General features: G+C 56.5%; 1 protein-coding gene across 1 annotated transcript; it reads right to left on the bottom strand.

The window, feature by feature from the left end:
* Positions 1-3,781: 3,781 nt before the first annotated feature.
* On the bottom strand, positions 3,782-12,293 carry LOC123285307 (transmembrane protein 177-like). The gene is made up of 2 exons (XM_070507485.1): positions 12,259-12,293; positions 3,782-10,603 (listed from the first exon to the last, which is right to left on the bottom strand). Exon 2 carries the CDS (start codon positions 10,579-10,581, stop codon positions 9,646-9,648), a length of 936 nt encoding a protein of 311 aa, XP_070363586.1. The 5' UTR covers positions 10,582-10,603; positions 12,259-12,293; the 3' UTR covers positions 3,782-9,645.
* Between the last annotated feature and the right edge of the window lie 291 nt (positions 12,294-12,584).

Here is a 12,584-nt window from a genome sequence, read left to right as displayed (position 1 = left end):
ACGTGTTCAGCAAAGGCTTCCTGACACTGATGCTGTCCAGTCCTGGGAACGAGGGAGGGTGCGTGGCCTTGCTGCTGCCCAGAGAGAGGTCTCGGCTGGTGGGGAGTCAGACACGCGAATAAGACTCTGCCGCAGGGCTTGAAAACGCCATGTAGGGCAGTACTGCCAACTCTGACTCACATCACGGTCCCTGGAGACGGCTCCAAAAGTGTCACACAAGCCACTTCCCAGCAACCTCGCCTTGTGAGTAAAAATGCACTCGACCTCCTCAGGCTACCACTCCGCACCAGGCACTGTTCGAAGAGCTCTACAAACACCAACTTAGTAAATTCTTAAAGCCACCCCAGGAGGCAGGCATTGTCACCACTGCCACTTACAGATGCGGAAACTGAGAGGGAGGGAGGGTGAGTAATGTGCCCCGGGCAGCAAGTTGCAGAGCCAGGATCTTACCCGGGTGGTCCGGCTCCGAGGCCAAAGGCTGCCGGAGAGGCACCTACAGATTTGCCCCCGGCCAGGGGCTCCTAGTCTGCCGGAACCCTGGTTCCACTTTCTTTCCCACTTCAGCAAATCCACCAAGACAGACCTGCTTCAGGCCTGCAGCCTGTTCACAGCAGTGGGACCCAGAAGGGTTCTGCCAGGTTGAGCTCTGACCAGGACCAGCTGAGGGGACTTCTGCTGGGGGAACAGGAAGGTGAGGGAGTCCCTCTGTGGGGAAAAGGGCTGGGACCTCCGTCTTTTCGCACGTGGATGATGCTGGGAAAATTCAACACTGACCCTGATTTGAGGTCTTGGAAAACCGAGCCAGTGAGCAGAGAAACAGTGTGCAACTGCTTGTGCTGTGGGAGGCAAGCAGAATTAGGGCCATGCCGTGCACTGTCCACGCCTGACCAGCCGGTCAGTGTCCAGGCGTGGGACCCTTTTTGGACAGCAACAGTGGTCTATAAACACAGAGGGTCCGATCATAAAGCAATGACACTGCTGTCCATGTGGACTGTGCATGCCACCCCTGCCCCCTCTACGTGGGCTCTGGCTCCAGTTGGTCCCTTGGGCCTGGGCTCCGGCTCCACAGTTGGTCCCTTGGGCCTGGGCTCCGGCTCCACAGTTGGTCCCTTGGGCCTGGGCTCCGGCTCCACAGTTGGTCCCTTGGGCCTGGGCTCCGGCTCCACAGTTGGTCCCTTGGGCCTGGGCTCTGGCTCCACAGTTGGTCCCTTGGGCCTGGGCTCCGGCTCCACAGTTGGTCCCTTGGGCGGGGCCCCAGCTGATGCCCTCCAGCCCTTCACAAGGCCTGCAGGCCCAGCAGCAGCCACCGATTCTTGCAGAATCCTGTGCAGCAGGCGGGTCAGGGGTAGGGTAGAGGGGGTGACAGCAGGAGTCTGGACCTATTGACACGGTTTGCCTTTGACTTGTGGCAGGGAGCCAGGCCTCTGGGCGGACAAGGCTCCAGGAGGCTGGGACTGGAAGAAGCCCAGGACTAGGGCGGCTTGAGGCCCGGTGGCTCCAGGCCGTGTGAAAGACACCCTGTGCTCCCCAGGCTGCTGGAGCTCAGCGCACAGAGGCATGGGGTAGGGGGGTGGTGGCGTGCACCTGCACCCGGGGAAGGACAGGGCAGGATGGGCCCTGGACCTTGGCTACTCATGTCCACTGGCCTTTGCTCTGAATAATCCGCGGCTGCTTTAAAGACCACTCTGCAGTTCTTCTCACTCATTCTGCCTCAAGCTGGGAGCTCTCAAGCATCCCAGCGGGCTGAAAGGCTTCAGTCACCATCAACAACAACACAGCTGTCTTTTCAAGGAGGCACAGTCACCAGGCGAGGGATGTCCCAGGAGACAGAGCATCTGTGAACTCCACAGCAGGGAGAGGAAAGGGCAAAGGACGTGCCCCAGACACTCAGCTACCAAGATGGAACCGGGAGACATTCCTGACCCTTGACCTCTGACATTCCCCTCCTACAGCCCCAGACTCAGTCCACCACCAAATGCCGTCAACACTACCTCCTAGATGTGGCCCGTCCTGCTCCTGCCCATCTCCACTGCCACCACCAAGTTCAGGCCACCATCATCTCTGCTGCCTTACCACAATGTCCCCTCCCCCATCAAACTGGGCACTCTGCCCCCTCAACCCATAGTCCACACTGAAGTCACGTTCTGAAATCAAGCATGCCCACGTCCTGCTCTTGCTGCATTCTCAAAGGCTCCCACAGTGGCCAGAGTGAAGTCTAGACGCCTCACCATGCCCACAAGGCCCCGCGTGCTCCGGGCCCCTCCAGGCCCTTCGGCCTCCTCTCCCACACCCTCCCTTGCACTCCGTGCCAGCCATGCTGAGTGTTGTTCTCTGGCTACTGGACCAGTTATCAACTGCGAATCCATCCTTCTCCGCCTGCTCTGAGAACATGGAGACGGACCCTCTGAACATTTCTCTCCAACCGGCACATGCTGATTGTTGTCAGTGGAGGGCGCTGGTGGGACACTGGAGTGGGACTGGAGTTTTCTCTTCCTGACTCCAGTGCGCTCCTCTTGTCAGGCTCTCGCAGGGCAGTTTCTCCCACAGTGGGCTCCTCCAGAGCACTGTCTCCCAGGGTCCAGAGGCTGCAGTGTGCCCGCCCTGGCAGTGCGCTGAAACCCCTTCAGAGGCTTCGCAGTGGAGCGCCACTGCTGAGGCCCCTCCTCGTGGGCCACTTCCCAGCATTCCCTCAGGCGGCTTTGTACCGAGTTCTGAAGTGGGGCACCTGCTGTGGATGGCTTCCCTGTTACCTGCCACAGGGGACTTCCAGCGAGTTCTGCCAGTCTGGTGCCTGACTGAGCCTCTTCTCACACCAGTGAGCCCCGCGGGCACGCCTACACTGAGGTCTGCATCCGAGCCCCGGCAGGGCAGGACTGCTCCTTCCAGCTGGTCTTCATGCACGCAGAGCTCTCCTGATTTCTTACACACTCCTCCCGCTTCCCTCCAACCCCGTTATAACAGTGTAATAATTCCTCACAGAGTAATAATTCCTCATATTAAACTTCCCCTGTTCTAATCACTGTGGGCTTCCGTCTCCAGGCTGGGCCCTGACTGACACAAAAACCACACAGACTGCCCCAGTTCTGTCTCACCTCTGTGCCTTGCTCTCCCCACCTGTAAAATGGGGATGCGAGGATTGTTGGGCGAATTACATGAATTAATATCCGTAAAGGTTTCGGCACATCAGGGTTATAGAGGTCTTTGAAGTTATTAGCATTAGCTTCTCTCAGCTCACACTCCGGGGTTCCAGCAACAGGGTCCCCTCTTCCGGGAAGGCCTTCCTGACCACCTCCCATGCCAGGCTGGGGTGGGGGCGTCCCCTGTGCTCCTGCACTGATCTGGCCCTCATGCCCTTGCTGCACTGACATCACTGTGCTGTTCCTATGGGTGTCCTGTCAGACAGTGGCTTCTGCAGGACTGCCAGCTTTGTGAGGGCAGGGGTGTGCGCCAGGACCTCACACGGCACCCGAATGAATGAGGGCGTAACTGTGTCAGTCCAGGTGCTCTTGGAAACAGACACCAAGGCAGGTGACGTGAGAGAGAGATGTGCTAGGGGAAATGCCTGCACGGGATAAAGCGGGAGGGAACCCGAGAAGGTGGGAGAGCCTGCCCACCAAGACGCAGGCCTGACACTGCAAGGGAGAGCAGGAAGGAAGGCGGATCGGGAAGGAAGGGTCCCAGACTTCAGAGTAGTTCCAAGATCTGCCCAGGCCACTGGGGAGTCCTCGAGCCCCTCACTGGAGGGGTCCTGCCTCACTGGAAGGGTCCGCATTAGGATTGCCACCATGATCAGTCGTTGGCTGAAGGCAGCCTGTGGGAGGCACGGCCTGAGCGCAAAAGTGCTGGTGGATCTAGAGAAACAACAGCTGGGCTGTCAGTCAGTTCTGCTCCCGCGGCAGATCTGAGCAGCACATTTTCATGGCCGCCACAGGAACTGACAGACAGAAGGTTGGCCACACCCCAAGGACACAGGGCCAAAGGCAGTGATGCCAGAATCCGTCACCTGGATGCAGGGAGAGGGAGCGGGGCCACGGACCCCCTGAGTAAGCCTTCATATGTATACAAATATATATAGTGGTGAGCCCTTATTTATATTGACTGAATAAGTTCCTTCAATATTTCACCGTAACAGAACTACTTCCTGTTACGAAATTGAATTTCAGAAATTTTGTGAATTTCCTTTCAATTATTACCATATTTTCATTATTGCAATCATCATGCAAGTACTACTCATATTTTTTTTTTGTTTGGTATTTATAACTAATAGCTCTACACGTTTCTACCATAGGCTTCATAATTACACTTTTTAGTGCCTGAACGCTATTCGACAAAGGGATGTACCACAATTTCCTAAGTCATTGCTATTCAACATTCCCATTATTTCTTTTTGTTTTTTTTTTTTTGTATTATAGCTAATGCTCTTATGTACCTTTGGGCATATATTATTTCCTGTTGGGTTATAGCTCGAGGATACATTTCTAGATTTGAAGTTACTGGATCAAAAAATACAGTTTTGTGATTGTATCAAGTTTTCCCAAACTTCTTTCTAAAAAATTACGTCAATTAATAATGTGTACTAGTTATCTATTATTGCATAAAAAATTACCATAAAACTAAGTAGCTTAATACAACCCACGTTTACTGTCTCGCTGTTTTTGTGGATCAGGGGTCTGGGCACAGCTTAACTACGTCCTTCGATTCAGGTCTCTCAGAGGCCACGGGGAGGGTGTCGGCTGAGGCTGGGGTCTCATCTGAAAGCTTGACAGGGGAAGGATTCTCTTCTAAGCTCACGTGGTGGGTGTCAGGATTCAGTTCCTCGTGGGCTGTTGGACTGAGGGCCTCAGTTCTTAGCCCGCTGTTGGTCAGGGCCCACCCTTAGCTCCTTGCCATGTGGGCCTCTCCAACATGGCAACTTGCTTCATCAACACATACATCCAAGAAGGTGACAGTCTGCTAGCAAGACAGAAGTCACAATCTTTTGTAACTTCATCACAGAAGTGACATCCCCTTTACGTTGCTGTACTCTACTGTTTTGAATCACAGGAACAAGGGGAGAGGATGACAAGGCCAAGAATACCAGGAGCAGGGATCATTGGGGGCCATCTTGGAGGTCGCCCACTACAACTGTCACCAAGACTATACGCTTGGCCCAATCTTACCACAACCTCACTTACACTGAATGTTCCAGTATTTAAAAACTACCAGCAGAGTAGGTGTAAATCACTGTCTCCCATTTTAATGCCCTCTTCTCCAGCCTGGGATCTCCCCCTGGGGTCAATTGGGGTCCTGTGCTCTCAGTTGCTGCCAAGAAATTTCCCAAAAGGCGTCAACGGATAGCAACCTAAAGCAGTGGCCTACCTGGGCCTTTGAAAAGCTGTGCGCGTAGACCCGTGTTCAGCAGGAGTGAGCTCCTGGCAGGGCTCCCGCCTCAAGGAATTGCTGGTATTTGGGCAGCAGCTCCAAGGCCTGAGCACCCGGGCACCTGGATCACTTAAAAGCACTAAAATTAGGAACCCAATCCTCTCGTACAGCTCACTACACACCCGTAGTCGGCTTCACATTTCGCAAACTTTATTTCAGTTTCATTGTCAAAACAAGGCTGTAAGATACCTATCAATATCCCCATTTTACAGATAGGAAACGCAGGGTCAGAGATGTGACGTCACTTGTTCAAGGTCACTCTGCTCCAGTGACAGGACCCAGATTTGAACCCATAGCTGGCTGCCCAGTCTGTGCTCTCTCTGCCTCCTACGGTGCCCGTGTTCTCAGTGGGCCTCCCAGGGCTCCGTAACACTACGCCCTTCTGCGCCATTCCCACCTTAGCACTAACACTGATCGAGGGGGTGCCCCTTCCTCTTCACTTAGCTGAAAGGGGTCTCTCCTGGCAGTTTCAGAAGGCTCTGCTCAGTGACCATTTTTTCCTGATACAAGAGGTGAGCCTGGACATTCACCTCTAACCCGCATGGGGAGAAAGGCTGTGGAGGCCACAGTACGGGTTTGCATCATGAAACCCTCAGCATAAACAGGACAGGATAAATGTAGGGTTTACAAATGGGATCTGGAACCAGACTGCCAGCGACAAATTCAGGTTCTGCTACTTACAAAGATTTCTGATTTGGGGCAAATTTCTTCACCTTTTTGTGCTATTTCCTTGCTGTAAAATTAAAATAATATTACAAACTATATGTTACAATTTGGAGATAAATGAAAAACTACCTCTAAGAGCCCAGCACAGTGTCTGGTGCACAATCAAGGCCCCACACACATTACTGGAGGGACGTGGGGGTAGGAGGGAGCCTGAGGACACACCCGGGGAGGAGCCATGCATCGATCTGAGACCAGCCTGTGACACACGCACACAGGGTATCGGGGTCCACGTGTGTGCCCAGGTCCAGGCATGGCTACACGGCGTTTTGCACTGTGGACACTGGCTGGTGGGGATGGAGGCAGTGGGGCCTGCCTCAAGTCAAGGATGGGCAGACCCAATGGCAGCATGTGACTCAGGGACTCCCCTCCTCACATTCTAGATGTGTGTGAGTGTGTGTGTGGTATTGGGGGGCTGACGCAGCCCTCTGTAAGTCAGCCTAGTTCTGGGTCTGTCATGATTGTTCTGGCTGTCGGGCACCACATTCACACCCAGAGAACCATGAACAAGCGGGGGTTACGACTCAGTAAAACAATGTTCTCTAGGGATCCAGGGCCGAGTGCCAAAGACTGAGGTGTGCAGCAGACACCTAGAAGGGAAGGGCAACATTTACAGGGTCACTTTCTGTCACCTGGCCCATCTGCAAACATGTTTCTTAATCTTTCTGGAATCAACCCCTGAATCTGTGTGCAGGGGCACAATACATGACAAAATTTTGAGGGTCGCCTTCCTCTTAAAGCTCTTGGGGTCCCCAGCACCCTGAGTAGTAATCTGTGCCCTGTAGGAAGGGACCAGAAGTGTCCTGGTTTCCCCATGGAAGTCAGCAATCATGGAAGATCGGGGCCAGGCCCTGCCCTTAGAAAGCCCCACGCTGGGAGGACAGGACAAGGTCACATCCGATTTACACTGGCCTTGCCCAGGGCATCCAGCCAGCCTTACTGTCATTGCTCAGAGACTCTAGGGAGCTGGGACTGTCTGTCACAGCTAAGAACCCTGTTCATTTATTGCATCATGGAGAGCCTCAGTCCAGAGCCATAAACAGACACACACCCACCCTTGTAGAGAGCACATTTCACCAGTGGAGACCCTAGGCCGTGAACTCCGGTAACCTAGTTACTTAATTACAGTTAGCAGTAAGGGCTGGAAAGGTACAGGGTGCAAAGGATGGGGAAGGCAGTTAAGGAACCAGAGAGCTCACGAGGCCAGAATCCAGAGTCTCGTTGGGGGTGTGGGCACAGGACACGCAGGACAATTGGGGAGGCCAGCAGGCCCAGGCTCAGAGATGCGACTTTAGCCAAATGCAAGGGGATGACCACAAAGGGTTTTAAGCAGGAGAGAACCCAGTCAGACCTGCACTTCGAAGAGCTGGGAGAGGTGGGGACAAGTGCCAGGAAGCCCAGTGAGGTACGTTCTGGGGATAGCAAGGACGGAGCTCAGAGCTGCTGGGCAGGGAATCGTCCAGGCTGGGCGCGAGTTTAGCCACGAGGTGGGGTTGGGGGGCGGGGGAGGCCTGCCGAGCCCAAAGCAGGTTCTCAGCAAGAGCTGCTGCCTGCCTACCTGCCTGCCAGGGCAGGGGCCGCAGAGGGGCTACAGATGGTCAGGGTGGCTGGGCCTGAGCCAGATCTCAGGACAAGCAGAACACATGAAAGGGAGGGGTGGCGTGCAGGGTGCAGGCTCTGTGAGCCGAAGTTTGGAGACAGCCACGTAAAAGCACATGTGGGGACAGGAACAGCCTGAGTGGAGCCAAAGTTTGTCACCTAGAGAAGAGGAGCCAAGTAACCCATTCCAGGGGATTGCTCCCTGACTAGGGCTCCCTCACCTTACCATTTTGGCAGATCAGCAGGAAGGCCTGGTGCTCCCGTCTCGGCTCCTGCAATCTCGAGAATGGTTGGGGAGGGGTGAGAAGGTGGAGCTCACCAAATCCAGACCCCAAACGACACTTCTCCAGCCAAGATCAGACAGTTCCCACGTGGTAGCAGCAGCCGGCAACATGCCAGGGGCCCCTTGAAGTGGTATTGCCCATGCTTTCATCCATCCATCCATGCATCCGTCAAGCCCGTGCCCAACGCCATCCCAGGGACCAGAGACAGGATGCTCCGCCCTCAGGAACTCAGTCTGCAGAGGCCCGATGCAGGGACCCGCAGGTTGGCACAGAATGGAGCCAGAGCGCTAGCTCCAGCCGGGGGCACAGGACCCAGCAGGAAGGCATGCCATCCCCACCCACTCACTCTCCATTCCCGGTCTCCTGCAGGAACTGCCTGCCACCACTGACTGGGCCTCCCGGGACTGCTCTGTGCCCCTCCTTGGGTGTGGCCTGATCTCTGCCAGAGTCACACTGGCACCAGGCCTGAATCATTCACCTCTTCCAGGGAAAAGACAACCACCGACAAAATACACGAAGGGCCAAGCGAGCCTGGCTTGCTGAGCCAACTCTCCTGACCTTTCCTGCTGGGGTCTCCTGTCCGAGGATTGAAAGTGGGGTCTGCTTTGTCCACCGCCAGAGGGCTCAAGGGAAACAAGCAGGTCAAAGGTGCAGCCTCCTCCTGGGTGCCTAATGTCCACTGCCCCCTCCAGCCACCTGCTCTCCTCACCCCCTCCTGTGAGCCAAGCCTGCCCCCATCTCCACCTCCCCTCCCTGCTCCCTCCTCTCTCCCTCTGCTCTGCAAGCTGACTGTGCTCTGTCCCCAGGAGGCTGACCGCTTGGGACTGTGTCTGTGGGCTCCCTCACTGCAGGGCCTCGGCTTTGCAACGGCTCGTTCCCTCCTCTTCCTTCGGCCAGAGCTCTGCCAGGTCTCCCACACCACAGCTCTCGCAAGGTTCCGGCAACACTTTCTCTCCCCTCAGGTGCGGGGGCTCTCCCGGGGCCCCACCGCGTGCTGGCTGCCCAGCCTCTCAGAGTGTGGAGTGCTCCATCAGCTCTGGCAGGACCCTGGCGGACACACCTCCCATAAAGCTGCACTGCAGGCTCCAGCTCCCAGCCTCGCGGCACACAGCAGCTTCTCCCTGGGCCTCTCAGCACCTTCCACGTCCACCACCACAGAAGAAAATGGGATTTGACAGCCAGGCAAACTCCGGGGTAGTCCTTCGCTGTAGGAACACTTTCCCATCGTGCACGCGCCTCTGCTGGCGAGATGTGGCCTCACTCCCACAGCCCCCTGGCACTCAAAGACCAAGCAGGAGGGACGTCCTGTTTATTTACGGCAAGCCCTCCCTGCCAGATGCTCGCGTTCACTTCTCACACAACCCCACAATCCTGCCAGGAGGCTTATCCCTTCCCCTTCTCACAGTGGACGGAACCAAGGCTCCGACTCATCCAGAGACTCGCCCAAGGGCACTGCAACCATGAGTGGTGGGCTGGGGTAGAATCTCGGCTGTTGAACTCAAAGCCTGTGATTTTTCTGACGCTGGGCTGTGTGTGGGTGCAGAGGCACCAAGAGAGCCCCCAGAGGCAGTGGCGGGGCGGCGCCTGCGCGAGCTGGGACTGTCCTCGAGGTGACCCCTCAGGAACGGCCTGGGGTCAGCGTCGCCCTCCAAAGCTGCAACACAGAGTCCCGGCGGGTCGTGTAGGGTAAGTGTTTGATGCGAAACCAGTGCCTGGGAGCGACATTCCCGCTGGGCGTGTACAGCTTCTCTCCAGGCCGGCCCAAGAGGCCTCGCAGGGCCAGGTTGCCTGACAGAACCTTCTCGTAGAACTCCACGCCACCCCGGGCATAGGCCGCAGACAGGGAGGCCGTGCGGCGGTCCAGCCAGGCTTCCAGGGCATGAGTGAGAGAGTCCGTGGAGAAGGCGTAGGCCACAAAGCCTGCCACTGCTGCCACCAAGTTGAAGGCGGCCCGTAAGTTCATGGGGCCTCCATAGAGCCCCAGGGCATGCTTGGCACCCACGCCCAGGGCCCAGGTGCCTGCCAGGCAAGCGGGGGCCGGCAGGGCCTGCAGGGCGGCTGCAGCGCTCTCCAGGTACACCACTTCCCTGGCCAAGGCGAACTTCTGGGCGTCACGGGACAGGGTCAGGGCATCTCTCAGCTGGGCGCCTGATGGGCTCTGCCAGTTCACTCTGTGCCCATGGATGATCACAGGCTGGTCGTTGTGGGTCACTGGGCCACCCAGGAAGCTGGCGGGGATGCCCACCACGGCCCCCGCAGGGAGTCTCGGGAAGCCAGCACTCACAGGCTGGAAGGTGAAGGTGGTGAAGGCCTCGTAGCAATGGCCCGAGGGGACGCCCATGTCCTGGAGCACCTCCTGGAAGAGTCTCTGCAGCTCTGGGGAGAGCGGGGCTGGCTGGCCCTGAGGCCAGTACTGGTACAGCCATTGGACCACAGGATCTGGGAAGAGGTGGTACGAGATTTGGGCCCCAAACAGGCCTGCACAGGAACCCACCAACAGGCCTGTCCTGTGTCTCTGCACAAATGCTGAGGCCCGCCACAGGGGACCCGCCATGAGTGCTGCCACCACTGGAAACCTGGGCCAAAAACAAGAGAAGTCAGCCAACAGTTCCCTGGGTCTGCCTGCAGACTGAGCATCCCCAGGGCCACATCCTTTTTAACGGAGGGAATACAGCCCAGAGGTTGAGAGCACGGGCTCCAGAGCCTGAGTTCAAACCCCAGCTCCAGCCCTGTGCAGCGCCTTCCCCATCTGCCAAATGGGCACGTGACGATGGCCCAGCACTACGGTGGCTGTGGCTGTGACGAGGAAATGATGGACAGACATAAAACAATCAGCACCTGGCACAGCAGCAGACAGCCCTGTGATGATGGCTGTGATGATTACCTTTACTCCCCTGACTAGGCCCAGGACTAAGTACCCAACTGCCTCACCCACTGTTCACCCCATAGTGAGGCCCCGGGATCGCTAATTTATAGATGAAATGTACGTTCAACTTACCGAGATCTTCCTGTGAGCTAGACACGGTTCTGAGAGCTTTACACACACCATCCAACAACTGAATCCTCACAACCCCACGACCTAAAGACCACTGTTGCTCCTATTTTAAAGCAGTGAAAACAGAGGCACAGACAGGCTACGCAAACTGGTCAAAAGCCCAAACTTGTAAAGTGGCAGCGTTACGGGCTGAACTGTCCCCTCAAACTGACACACTTAAGTCCTAACTCCCAGTACCTCACAATGTGACTGCATTTAGAGACAGAGTCTTTAAAGAGGTAATTAAGTTAAAATGAGTTCACCAGGGTGGGTCCTAATCCAATATGACAGGTGTCCTTATGAGAACAGGGGGTGAGGACACAGACACACACAGAGGAGAGACCCTGAGAGGACATAAGCCAGAAGGGGGCCATCTACAAGCCAACGAGAGAGACCTCAGGAAAACCAGCCCTCAGACACCTCCACCTTGGGCTTCCAGCCTCCAGAACCCTGAGAGAACAAATTTCTGTGGTTTAAGCCACGCAGTGCTTGCAGGGCAAACCTAGCAGAATAATGCAGGCACAGTATTGAACACAGGCTGTCAGACGTCCACAGGAAGCCTTTCCTTTTAGAAAAAATTTTAATGCTAAATTACAAACATATACAAAAGCAGACAGAATCATCAACTCATGGCCAACCTCATTTCATCTCTACACCCACCCACATTCCCACTCCAACTGCTTTATTTCAAAACACATCCCGGGCATCGTATTATTTCATCTGTAAATATGTCAGTAAAAATTCGCAATTATTTAATTTGGTTGAAGTTTACTCTGTTCCTGTTTGTGAAAAATGTTTAATTAGTAAATAGGCTGAGGCAATCAAGACGGCGTACCGCTTGGCCTATTTTAATAAGAATCTCTTAAAGAGTCACATCACTTGGGCCTTTTTTCCAATGAGGAAACTGAGGTTCGGAAAGGATGGGTCCTGGGCAAGGTCCCAGCGCCCCCAGGGCCCCGAGCGCCAAACCTGCGCTCCAGGTCGCCCTCGGAGACGATGCGGCGCATCCCGCAGGCGGCTGGGAGAAGAGCGGCTGCAGGACCCTCGCAGAGGGCTTCCCAAGGGGCTTTCATCCCGGCCACCCCCAGCTACAGGGCAGGTACGATCTGGGGGACGCGGCACGACCCCGGGGAGTGGGCCAGGCCCTCGGCCCGCACACCTCCCGCGCGCGCCTTCCGGCCCTGCCCACGCGCTCACCTCCTCCACCACAGCCTAGGACGCCGCGACACGTGCGCCGGGCGGGGCCAGGCGCAAAGCACGCCGGCCGCAGCCCTGGGGGCGGGGCCAGGCTCAACAAAGCAACTCTGGGGGCGGGGCTCAGAGGGGCGGGTCCAGGCGCAGAGCGCCCTGGGGGCGGGGCCAGGGGCGAGGGACGCTCGGGGCGGGGCCGGTGGACAGGGGCGGGGCCGTCTGGGGCTCCTGCCCGCGCGGCAGGCTCCGCCCCCACTGGGCGCCTGGGGGCGGGTCCGCGCCTTGAGTGGTCGCCGGCCGCGGGCAGAGCGGCGCGGGCAGGGGTCCTTCTC

This window comes from Equus asinus, chromosome 4 (assembly GCF_041296235.1).
Source record: "Equus asinus isolate D_3611 breed Donkey chromosome 4, EquAss-T2T_v2, whole genome shotgun sequence".
Taxonomy (NCBI): Eukaryota; Metazoa; Chordata; class Mammalia; order Perissodactyla; family Equidae; genus Equus; species Equus asinus.
The sequence above is the reverse complement of the archived record's forward strand: the minus strand, read 5'-3'. Positions and strand labels throughout refer to the sequence as shown.